Source organism: Lepus europaeus, chromosome 4, assembly GCF_033115175.1.
Source record: "Lepus europaeus isolate LE1 chromosome 4, mLepTim1.pri, whole genome shotgun sequence".
Classification (NCBI taxonomy): domain Eukaryota; kingdom Metazoa; phylum Chordata; class Mammalia; order Lagomorpha; family Leporidae; genus Lepus; species Lepus europaeus.
The window spans coordinates 63,065,652-63,078,684 of record NC_084830.1 but is presented as its reverse complement, the minus strand read 5'-3'; the positions used below and the strand labels follow the sequence as shown (position 1 = coordinate 63,078,684).

The 13,033-nt window shown below is 43.6% G+C and overlaps 1 protein-coding gene across 3 annotated transcripts in view; it reads right to left on the bottom strand.

The window, feature by feature from the left end:
• Positions 1 to 13,033, bottom strand: part of TPD52 (tumor protein D52) — a 266,195-nt gene that overhangs the window by 160,419 nt on the left and 92,743 nt on the right. For all 3 annotated transcript variants that reach the window (XM_062188320.1, XM_062188322.1, XM_062188319.1), the window contains exons 2-4: positions 8,264 to 8,379; positions 5,107 to 5,255; positions 3,064 to 3,165 (exon numbers count right to left, since the gene is read on the bottom strand). In XM_062188320.1, the coding sequence (XP_062044304.1) occupies positions 3,064 to 3,165; positions 5,107 to 5,255; positions 8,264 to 8,379 (367 nt within the window). The remainder of the gene's footprint in view (positions 1 to 3,063; positions 3,166 to 5,106; positions 5,256 to 8,263; positions 8,380 to 13,033) is intronic.

Sequence of the window (13,033 nt, the reverse complement as noted above, 5' to 3'; positions counted from 1 at the left end):
AATGAACCAGCAAATGCGAGTGCACGCATGCGCATGCTCGCTCTCTCACCCTCCCTCCCTGTCTTGCCTATCTACCTCTCAAATAAGTGATTTAAAGGGACAGAAAAGTACCATGATCTGGGCTAGTTTACACACAGTCCTCAAAGTCCTTACATATTTTTACATTTTGTATTTACACTTACATCACATCTAACATTATTTTCTAATCAGGCACCAATAAGGCTCTTCCATTCTTAACTCATTTTTCCAAGTCCTCACTTACTTCACCTACTCTGTTCAAAGATTTTAAGCTTTATTCTAACCAAAGCTGTGTCTGGTTAAGTTACAGCGTAACTAACCAGTTAGTAAAGTTTAGACAAGCTGGAACTCGTGCATCCATGCAATACAACCCTATCTCTTTAACTGTCAATTTGATATGCCCACCTTCCGAGAATGCACCTGTTGCATCCAGGACCAGGGTGCATGTTCACATCCAACTCTAGCTGTATGTCCAACTGGGATACCACCCCCTTCCTCATAAAAGCAGGAAAGAACTTTCTTTCCACTGCAGAACACACTTGGACGTACCATCTCCTTGCTCTCTCTCTCGGCTACAGATTGGTTTCAGACCCACCTCTCCTGCTGAGGTACTGTTTTTGGTTTTCTCTTTCTTTCTCATTTACAGGTAACTCTGGCCTCAGCAAATGTTGTGCACTTCTCAGTGTGGGGCAGCCCACAGTCACATCTGAATGTGTGTTTTTTTCCCTTGCTGTTAAATTCTACTCCTGTTTGCACACGATACCAGTCTCCACTTGATTTTTCTATCTCTGCTGGAGGCAAGAACCCGGATTAAAAATATATTCAGTGCCCATTATCAGTTATGGACATATCCTTAGGACCTGTCCACAGGAGACACTCATATAGGCTAGCAGATTGGATTATGTGACTGAATGCACAGCCAGTTATCTAGCACTTAGGCTATTTTGAATTAAACACCACAAATACATAATCACCCCCTGTGTCTGTATGATTTCCTCTGACTACCAGTGCCAAGTGCCACCAAGACATGAGCTCTCTAAGTAGATGTCTCCTTCCTTAAGAAGACGAATAGCCACACCACAGCCAGGAAGTGCTTGAGAAGCTCATGTGTATACACTGCAGGAGCAGAGTTAGGGACAACTGGATTCTTCCTGCTCACACTCTGAAGATCCTACACCTCCTTCGTCCCCTCCAGTAGCTCCCTGCATAATCAGAGAATCTCTGTGCAGAGACAGGAGAGGTTTGTTCAGTATCCCAAAGTCTCCTTCTATGGCATGGCTTAGGCTAATATTTTCTCATGTGCTTTTTTCTTTTTTTGCAAGCATAGTTAAAAAGTATGGCTAATATAAAGAAATAATAGTAAAAGCTGTTAAGACAGTGAAACATGTATTTAAAAAGTATGCAGTAATGGTGAGTTGTGCCTTATGTGTACTCTACTACAATTACCAGAGTAACTCATGTAAGACGGAAGACTAACATCACGAGGCAGGACATATGCTGTCTATTACAGCTGCAAATGGGACCCAGGTGAAGAATTCCATCATCCTTACAAAAGCACCGAAGAAACAAAGGCATCAAAAACAAACAAACAAAGTCAGACATTCAAAGGGAGGAATTCTGCATGCCATGGTAAAGCTGCTTCTTCTTACAAAAGAGAAAAAAGAAACAAATCTTTTCCACATCCCTGGAACCACAGTGTCAAATTCTCCTTTTAAATTACTCATTACCCATGGTATACAAGGAAGCCTCCCTTGAAATTAGGAATGCACTAGGGGAAAAAAATACTCCAAATGCAAGAAAATTAAGGAGTGGACAAACACGACCATCCAACACGTCATAAGCATCTAATCTTTGCACACTGGTCTCACACAACTGCTAGGCTGCAGTGAGGGGTCAAACTCTCCTTACCTAAACGAATGTGAAAAAGCTTGCAATCTGGAAGAAGCCAGAGTAAGCATTAAAAAAGAAAGAAGTTCTGATAAATCTAAAACAATTACATCATCTACTTTTTTACCATGTTTTAGCTGAACTCTAAAGTGCTACACAATTCAGTCAGCAGAAAAAGCAAAGAGAGCACCTAACAGATACATATATAATACATATATAATGTGTGTGTGTATATATATATATATATATCAATGTCAAAAGGGTTCAAGAAAGCTACGCTTATTACATCATGTTTAGAATGAAAGTCCAAATACAGTGAGCAAGGAATTGAATTCTTTTGGTTCAAAGAATAACACAAGTACATTGATTAATCAAACCTACCCAACAAAGAAAATTCTCTTGTAAAATCTAATTTCCCCACATAAGAAAAATACAAAGTCATGCAATCTGAGCATTTAAACAACACACAAATCTTGCATGCCAACAGAAGCACAGCTGACTTAAGCCACGTTTGTCATTTTCAGCACTAGTCTAGTCCACACAAGTGGAGGGAGGCACAAAAGCTCTTCTAGGTAGTTTTATCACAAAGGCAAGAAAAGTTCTGCAGACTCATCTAAAATACAAATGCAAAACAAAAAGCAACAGCTTCAAAATCAAGATTTGCACCTAAGCATGAACGCAGATAGTTTACGGGTTAGTACAAATTAGGGCACAAATGAGCACGTTGTAATCAAACCATGGTATAAACATGTCACACACAGAATGTGAAGCCGGTTCTCAATCCAAGCGTGCACTTCAATGCTCTTGGACTTATCCCCAGGAAGACACCAAGCTCTGTCCAGTCACAAATTAGCAACCACCAGACACATACTTACCCTCGTACCATCAAGGACTAAAAAGACACAAAAGTTCACAAACCAGAATTTTTCACGTAATCTAGAAAATGGACTCCTAAGATGGCCATTTTGAAGTTAGGATGCTATGCCTAGAAGTCAGGCATGCGAGTGAGGTGCGCTGTACAGGACGGCCCTCTGTGACTTTAACAGAGGAGAACGAATGCATCAGGATCCTAGAGCCAAAGACAGGAAACAAACGCAACCACAGCAACCCTGCAATCAGCCCCGGCTACCTGGTGAGCAAGGAAAATCGAAGACATACTTTACGTCTTCCAGCTTTTTGGTGATGACCGAGCCAACAGACGAAAATGCAGCAGAAGCCTTCTGCCCGGCCTGAGACAAGGTTTCAGATGTCTTCTTGTATCTACATGAAATGATAAATGGGAAAAAAAGGAAGACATTAGGCCGTCTCTAATATCTTTTTTTTTTTTTTCAAGTGCAGTGGTGAACAACTGCTGGAGAGCTCTCAAAAACACAAAAGTGTTGTTCAGAACTCCCTGAAGTCCTTCGTGACCATCGAGGAGCTGTACCACATCCCCTTCAATTTAACCATCACATCAGGTGCCGTCTTCTGCTGTGCACTCATCTAGCTGAACAGACAGGGGCCATCAAGGCAGAGCCAAAGAATTCATGGTAAAGGCTACAAATAGCCATGAAACAAGGATGAAAATGAGCCAGAACCTGAAAGAAATACCCCTTGTTCCTCCCTTTCCCAGATAAGCCAAGCAAAACCAAAATGCATTAAATTCCTCAGATGCCTGTGACAACTTTATCTCCCAAAATTAAGCAAGAAGTAGGTCAGGAGAGGTAGGGCTCATCTATATTTTACTACACAGACTTTTATGGACATAAAGATGTATTTTTAATATGCATGTCTGTGGAGCTACCAAATAAAGACTGGCTGAACTCTTGGAGTATACAAAATACTTTAAATGATCCTAATGTGATATTTGCTGTAACACAAGGGTATAATTTATCACTTCCCACTTCCCAGCTACCAAGGAATAAAAGGGAAAAGCAAAAACACAAACAACAGAAAACAACGGCACCTACCAAAAAGGATAAGATCCACACGTTATACAAATGAATGTAATTTTACTTGCAAGATCAAATAGCAAAACCAGATGTGCTTATTGCAATAAACTGAAAGGAGAGTTTTCTACATGTTTCCACACTGCCAACCTATACGGGAGGAAAGTGGACCAAAGCAGTTAGCTCACTGCCCATGGCTAAGCTTTAAGACAACTCCTAAGTTCACGGCTTGGCACCTGGGACTGAATACTGAAAACCGAGAATGCCCAGAATCTGTTGCTAAAAGTATGCACCTTATGTTGGGAAACAAAACTGCATTATAATAATGCTGTGTAATTCGGGTGATCAAAAGGGGGAAAAAAAAGTGGGACGGGCATTTGTTGCAGTAGTTAGGATGCTACTTGGAACACCTGCATCCCACAGCAGAGTGCCTACATTTGAGTCAGGGCTCTGCTTGCAATTCCAACTTCCTGCTAAGGCGCTTCTTGGGAGGGAGCAGGTAGAGGCAGGTAGTGGCTCAAGTAGTTGGGTCCCTGCCACCCGTGTGGCTCAAGTACTTGGCTCCTAGCTTCTGCCTAGCTCAGCGCTTGGTTGCTGTCAAGAGTGAATCAGGGGATGAGAGAGGCAGTGTGTCTGCCTTTCAAATAAATAAAACCAAATGAATAAATGACACACTGCACATATCTGGCAAGTTATCATACAGAGGCCCACCCCTTACATGCAGAGGATACATTCTAAGACCCTCAGTGGATGCCTGTAACCTGGAATAATACCAAACCCTGGATACGCTGTGTTTACCCCTATCCAGCTACTAAGCTACTAAGGTTAGCAGCATATACAACATGGATACACTGCACAAACAGAGGATTCCCATCCCAGGAAGAACACAATGGCACGCCATGAGATTTCATCACACTACTCAGAATGGCATGCAGTTTAAAACTTCTGAACTGTTTACTGCTGGAATTTTCCATTTAATATTATAGACTGTGGTTTAAAGCAAAAGTGCAGATACGGGGAGACTACTATGAAACAATGTTGGAACTTGAATTTTATTTCTCCAGCTCATATGTGGGGCTGGTTTTCTCTCCATTCCCTAGAACACTCTGGGAAACTAAGACTCAGACACACTTGAGAATGGGAAAGAGGTGCCCTTTGCAATCCAAAGAAAAGTGGCAGTAACATGCTCAGCCCCTTTTTCTTCCTCTCCCCAGACAAAAGGTGCAAAAGTGTCCTTGACATTCTTAGGAAAACGGATGACCAGGGAACATACGCGGACGTTGCCGTCACGTCTTGCCACCCTTTGGCAATGTTCTGCTTTAGTTCCTGCAGTGAGTTGATTCCCAGCTTCCGCTTGATCTCTGCTAGATGCTTCTCTTTTGCGGCTAATACCTGAGACAGAGTCTGGATTTCTTCTTCTACCTATGAGAAAGGGGGGAAGAGGAAGGAATACAGCAAGTCATTGAGTAAGTTAAGGTGATCAAAGCGAAACTACACGGAAAATTCTATAGCTATTCTTACTTTTTTTTGGGGGGGAGGGGGGCAGGCAGAGTTAGACAGTGAGAGAGAGAGAGAGAGACAGAGAGAAAGGTCTTCCTTCCGTTGGTTCACCCCCTAAGCAGCCACCACAGCCGGCGTGCTGCACCAATCCAAAGCCAGGAGCCAGGTGCTTCCTCCTGGTCTCCCATGCAGGTGCAGGACCCAAGGACCTGGGCCATCCTCCACTGCACTCCCGGGCCACAGCAGCGAGCCGGACTGGAAGAAGAGCAACCGGGACAGAACCGGTGCCCCGAATGGGACTAGAACCCGGGGTGCCAGCACCACAGGCGGAGGATTAGCCAAGTGAGCTGCTGCGCCAGCCTATTCTTACATCTTTAAGATCCACTCAATCATCTGTGTTAAAGACAGTATGTAGTGTTGTTAAGCAGATTGTTTCCATGCTGATCCCTCCTCTAGGGCAGCTCTGTTCTCTTCCATGGTAGCGCTTCACTGTCCCAACTTGAGTTGTCCTTGACCCTCCACCCCCTTCCTACACTCCTGACTCAGCTATCTCAAGCCAGTTAAGAGCTCAAAATGTACTCTGCACAGGTTAACACTCGAAGGAGCTTACCATCTACTCTCCTGAATTCTGGGTCTGTCTTTCTGGCTAGACATTCCTACCTGAACACTCACAAAACCTCGTATTTTTACACTATCTCAAAAATAATCTCCTCCCCACCACCACCAAAACACATACAACCAAGCCAAACCCAAACCCAACCTTTGTATGTAGTTCACATTTGTTCATGCTGGGTATGTCAGTCCTGGAAGGCGCCAATGCCACAACCACAATAAACCAAGATGCGTCCCCTGAGAATCCGGGGGAAGATTCGTGTCTACCTGACTGACCAGACCCAGCAGAGTAGGTCCCTGACCCAAGTACTGCCTCCTACCCAGTGGGCAAGAACCAGTGGTGCATCACCCAGAATCTGCTGTGAGAGACCGAGATAACATTAGGAGGAGCAGCTGGAAAGACTCTGAGAAAGAAGCCTTGAGGTACAGCTGGGGCACAGTGAGAGCGTGAGACTGGGAACGTTCACAGAGACGCGAGGAAACCAACTGTAGCAGAAGCTATGATGAAAGGAGAAAGAGTACAAGAAAAGGCGAAGTCAGGAAAACAGAGGAAGGGGAGACTCAGAAACACACACACCCCACCGAGGGAAGATGTCTTACACCAGGACATTGAAACACTGAGTTCCTAAAATCTTTACAAATGCTTCTCTTAGACTGTTGGAAAGACATTTTCTCAGCCTTGACATGCACAACATCTCTATGATTTCAAAGGCAACATGGCCTTTAAGAACAACATTCAAGGGGATTTCACAAATTTCACGGAGAAATGGAATTAAAGGTACGTTTGCGGGTGGGTATTTGGCACAGCAGTAAAGGTGTGCTTGGGACAGCCACATCCCAAATCAGAGCACAGAAACAGCGCCCATAGGGGATTGCTGGAGCTGTAGGCAGCAGCTTAACCCACTGCATCACAATGCTGGCCTCATGCCATGAAATTTAGTGCTGCTTGCAATGCCAGAATTGGTAATGTAAAATATAAAAATGTAAAATAGTGTCACTGCTATCAAAAACACTTTGGCATTTCCCAAAAACAGTTAAACATGGAATCACATGACAAAGCAAGTTCATTTCTAAGTATATACGCAAAAGAACTAAAACTAGTCTTTTAATTATTTGTATATAAGTGTTCCTAGCTCACTATCCACAAGACTCAAAAAGTAGAAAACACCCTCAACGTCCATCAGTGGATGAATCTGAATAAACAAAATATGTAGATACATACATAATTCAGCCACAAAAAGTAATGAAGTACTGGAGCCAGCACTGTGGCATAGCGGGTTAAGCCACTGCCTACAATGCCAGTATCCCATAATAGGGCACCGATTCAAGATCTGGCTGTCATACTTCTGATCCAGCAGCCTGCTAACATACCTGGGAAAACAGGTCAAGATGACCCAAGTGCTTGGGCCCCTGCCACCAATGTCAGAGGTCTGGATGGAGTTCTGGGTTCCTGGCTTCTGCCTGGCCTAGCCCTGGCCATTGTAACCATCTGAGGCATGAACTGGGAGATGGAAGATCGCTTTCTCTCTCTCTCTCTAACTCTGCTTTTCAAATAATAAGTAATTCTTTAAAAAAAACAAAAGCGATGAAGTACTAACACATGCTACACACGGATGAGCCTCAAAAACTCTGTGGTGAATGAAAGAAGCCGGATACAACAGGGCCACATATTGCATGATTGCATTACGTGGGAGATTCAGAGAACAGTGAAATCTATTCCAGACGGAAAGCAGATCGGCTATCGCCAGGGTGCGGTGGGGGCAGGGTGGGGTGGGGGGTACTGAGGAGTGACTGCTTACTGAGTACAAGGGTCTCTCTGCGGTGAAGAAAAATGTTTGGAACTTGACAGAGGTGCCAGTTGCACCACACTGTAAATGTGCTAAATATCACTGAGCTGCGCACCTTAAAATGCTAAACTGTATGTTGTGTGAATTTCATGGAAGGATGGAAGTTCAGAAAGAAGGAAGTGAGGGAGGGAGGCGGAGCAGGCTCAGAAGTGCCCATCTCAGCACAGGCACGGAGGCAGCTGGAGAGCCAAGTGCATCCTCCCTCCCCCCCCCCCCCCATCACACCCTGCTCCTCAGATCCACTGACCCACGTAATCACCTTCCCACATAAAAACAGACACCACACTCTTCTCTCTGCCCTTCCCAACTTAGGGCAGCCAGGACAAGAAAACACGTGGTGCTTTCTTCCCCGCACTCCCCCACCCTCCCGCCCCCGGGACTGACTCCATGCTATTACTGTAAGCTTTGGAAGCACAAGCAAGTGTACATTTTCAGTGCAGAACAAGAAGTTCATAGGGGAGACTTCTGTACCTTGGCGAGTTCCCTTCTCAGCTCTTCTTGCTCCTCCTCAGACAGCGTCTCGGTGGCACTGATGGTGGCCGCGGCATCTTCTGCTTCCTCGGGCACCGTGTCCGTCCTCAACAGACCTTTGTGGGGATTGAAAATAAAGTCTGTAGTGTGAGAAGGTAGAGGAACACTCTCTTCAGGTTGCTCCCTGCTGGAATAGAGCTGAACGGGTTAGAGCCACACACCGCCTCTCTGCACCTGCAGGCAACCTGGCACTACAAGGGAAGGACCCCAGAAAAGTCTGGGCCAGCACCTAAAGCCACCATCTCAGACCCTGCCAAAACACAGACTCAGAAAATACAGCCTGCTTGCCGGTGCGGTCTGTACTCTGTCACAACGCGGTTACCACAGAGCAAGAGAGCGCTGGACCAGCGAACCTCCAAGCTCCCCCATACAGACAAGGGGGAGCGGCTTCCTGTGATGACCAATCCAACACTTAAACCGCAGTGAAGAGGCCACCACCCAACAAGTGCCAAGCCCGAAAGAAACTCTCTTCCATCTCCTTCCATTGGCTAGTGGAGGTAGCAAACCTTACAGCCAGATACCCCTAATAAAAACAAAACAAAAAGAAAAAACCCTAACACACTCATGCAGAGAGGTTCTGTGTTATTTAAGGCCAACCTACTATATTCAGTCCCCTGTGACCCAGCCCATCGAGAAGAATTCTGCATTTCCAGGGAATGGCCAGCAGGGGTATGGCTGCCTCTCAAGTCTCCCCTCTCTTCCTGCCCAACCCCATCCACAAGGCCAAGATGAGATCAGCAAGGCCTTCACACCTTGTTTGCAAAATCAAAGCGGGAAATCAGAAAAACTAGGTGTAAATAATACTTTAACGCAATTTAAAAAAAAAAAATCAAAGCTACTTCAAAGAATCCATGATAAACAAAACTCAAAATGAATTGTTTTAAAGAGTATTTATTTGCAAGACAGAATTACAGAGACAGAAGGAGAAACAGAGAGAGACAGAGAGAGACAGAGAGAGAGAGAGAGAGATCTTCCATCCATTGGTTCACTCCTGAAGGGCTGAGCCGCACTGAAGCCAGGTGCTTCATCCAGGTCTCCCACATTGGTGCAGGGCCCCATGCACTTGGGCTATCCTCCACTGCTTTTCCCATGTGTATTAGCAGGGAGCTGCATCAGAACTGGAGCAGCCAGGAAATGAAGCAGTGCTCATATAGGATGCTGACATCACAGGTAGCGGCTTTACCCACTACACTACAACGCCAGCCCCTACAAAAAAAGTTTAAAGACTTATTTATTTACTTGAAAGGCAGAGTGACAGAGTGAGAGATAGAGACAGAGAGAGATCTTCCATCCACTGGTTCACTCCTCAAATCACCGCAACAGCTGCGACTAGGCCAGGCTAAAGCCAGGAGCCAGGAAATCAATTTGGGTCTTCCACGTAGTCGGGAGGAATTCATGTACTTGAGCCATTATCTGCATCTGGAGACAGCTGGATCGGAATCAGAGTAGCTAGAACTCGAACCACCACTGTGATATGGAGTTCGGGCATCCCAAGCAATGGCCATGCACAGCCATGACTCCCTCCCTCAAAATACCAAATTTTTAGGTAGACAGAATCAGCATTGTTATTTTTTTCTTAATGCTTCAGTCTCCAAAATGGTTCTGCACAAACAGCACTGTGACTAAATGTCTTTTTAAAATTTGGACGTTTTATCTAGCAGAGACATTTTTTGCATTAATTTTAACTTTTCAAAAACAATGTATGTGATCATTGAGTTTTTTTGGAGTCCTTTTAAATGTTACAGCTGAGGCAAGTGCTTGCTGACCCCTCCTGCCTTATTCCAGCCACAGTCTGCCATCTGTTCCCACGTCATAGGTCGGGGATTTTGCAGCCTCCTTGACAAGCAGGCGTTTTGCAGAGGGAGCCAGGGAAGGGTTCCTCCTCTCCCTGCTCCTGGCCTCTTTCTACCCGTCAATGTCAAGGTCACAGTGTACGCTCCCCATGACCATTCTTGAGAAGTGCAAGATCAGCCACGCAGGCAAGGTGATGTTTGCCCAAAGCAAGATGCCAGGCAGCAGGCGATGGACTCAACGGGCAGAGAGAAAAAAGGAAGGAGAGCTGAACCACCCTGTGGAACAGGCAGCCAGCACTGCCACAGCACAAGGGCAGTGAGGCAGTGAGTGCGCTAGTGGAGTCGTAACAGACAGTGCACAGGTTACAAAGGCATTTAGGATAGCATCTACTGTATGTTCTGTGCTTAATGCAGGAACAATTATGATAACAATAATTACCAGTGCAACAGTAGCAAAACAATGCCTACCTGGAAAGTGGCCACACAACTGTCAAAGACATACAAGGTAAATAAGACAGTTCAAAAATCACAGATCGGACTGGCAAACAGAATCTGATTAAGGTTTTGAACACACAGATGACACCAGATAGGTACAATCAAGAGACAGAAAATCTCAATGAATACATTGCTTCTGCAATTCTCTAAAATATCTTTGAATGGACTGTCCAAGAAATATTTCCATAACAGAAATCTGATCATGTCACTCTCCTGCTTAAAATCCTTATGTAGTTCCTTACAGTCATCAAAGCACACTTCACCTGCTTGGGTTAGCACACAAGCCTTACAGGAGCCATTTCCTGCTACCTGGCACTGGCACCTTTCATTTCAGCACGAGCCAAATCAAACCATGCACCAGATGCTGTGCCATATTCCATCAAAAACCACTTCCAAGGACCTGTGTGTGCTTGTCAATATAACTTCTAGGGTGGATTATGAGATTGAGGACAGGAGACAAGCATGCAAGGAACAATTATATAAAGCAACACAAAGAAGCAAAGCACAATTACCTATGAATTTACATAATTTTAATATTTTGCACAGAACTCCCAAATTCCCCAATTAGTACAAAGCAAAAAAATAGTCAGAAAAAATTAGTCAGAAGCAAAAAATAAAACTCAACTGCCAAACAAGGTTTTAAGCAGCTACGACTCTATCATTCTTTTTAATAAATATTACTTTTGCAAATTTATTTAAACAAGAGGAAAAACATGATATCTGATTGCTAATAATGCTTTAGGCATGTTGCCCATTTCCAAAAATAATTTAAGAGGATTCTGATACTATCCAAGTGTTAGGTTACCAAGGAAAAGAAATGTCTCAGAAAAAGGGACAACAGGATTGTCCACAGTTGGCTTCAGTATTGCCAAGATGGCCTTGAGATTTTATATACAGTATTCCAGAAGGTTGGCAATGCCATGTTTGCTTTTCAAACATTAACCTGTAGGTGGCAGCAAATCATCAATATTAACATCTAAAGGTGTAGCTTGCTTGCTTGCTTGTTTATTTATTTATTTATTGAGAGCTTTTATTTAATAAATATAAATTTCATAGGTACAGCTTTAGGAATATATTGGTTCTTCTCCCCGCCAATACCCACCCTCCCACCCCCACTCCCGTCCCACCTCCTATTCCCTCTCCCATCCCATTCATTAAAATTAATTTTTAATTATCTTATATACAGAAGACCAACTCTATACTAAGTAAAGATTTCAACAGTTTGCACCCACACTGACACTCAACGTATAAAGTACTGTTTGAAGACAAGTTTTACTGTTAATTCTCATAGCACAACTCATTAAAGACAAAGGTCCCACGTGAGGAGCAAGTGCACAGTGACTCCTACTGTTGATTTAACAATTGACACTCTTATTTATGATGTCAGTGATCATCCGAGGCTCTTGTCATGAGCTGCCAAGGCTATGGAAGCCTCTTGAGTTCACAAACTCTGACATTATCTAGACAAGGCCATGATCAAAATGGAAGTTCTCTCCTCCCTTCAGAGAAAGGTACTTCCTTTTTTTGATGGCCCCTTCTTTCCACTGGGATCTCACTCACAGAGATCTTTCATTTAGGTTTTTTTTTTTTTTTTTTTTTTTTTTTTTTTTTTTTTTTTTTTTTTTTTTGCCACAGTATCTTGGCTTTCCATGCCTGAGAAACACTCATGGGCTTTTTAGCCGGATCTAAATGCCTTAAGGGCTGATTCTGAGGCCAGAGTGCTGTTTAGGGCTTTTGTCATTCTATGAGTCTGCTGCATATCCTGCTTCCCATGTTGGATCATTCTCTCATAAAGGTATAGTTTAAGATAATCAACTGATGAAAAAGATAGAAAAGAACACAAATATCACCAGCAAAGCATGACAGTTATGACCACAACCACCAGCGTTCAGTACACTCTACTTACATCCAAACCTGAACTAGGTGCTCCAAATACATAAAGACTTCTGCAACATACACAATACTTCTATAACATGGGGAACACAAGCTTTCCCTGTTTTTCTAGATCTTGTCCTGCACATTTAGTGACAGAAAAGTATTTAGTATGAAAGAAGAGTCTGACTTCGGGGCAATGACATTAATTTTTCATTCACAACACAAAAGGTGGCAAATGGGAACATTTTACCAATTATTTTAGGTAATAAATAATCCCCAATATTCTTACTTGTTCATTCCTTAATTTTACTGCTTCTACTCAGAATCGGTGGAAAGCTATTTCTAAAGGACACAGAAGAGAAAGAAATCATGACTGGTACATACTGTAGTCTTAAATACCCATTATACAAGGGGAAACTTTCTTTGCTTGGTCACACTTGACTCAGTACTGGCCCTTCTCTGTATTTTCTTATACAATTCAGTTTTAGCCAAAAGAGCCTTGCTAAGTCAGTTTAGTCAAAAGTCTCCATCTTCCCTATCTCACTGT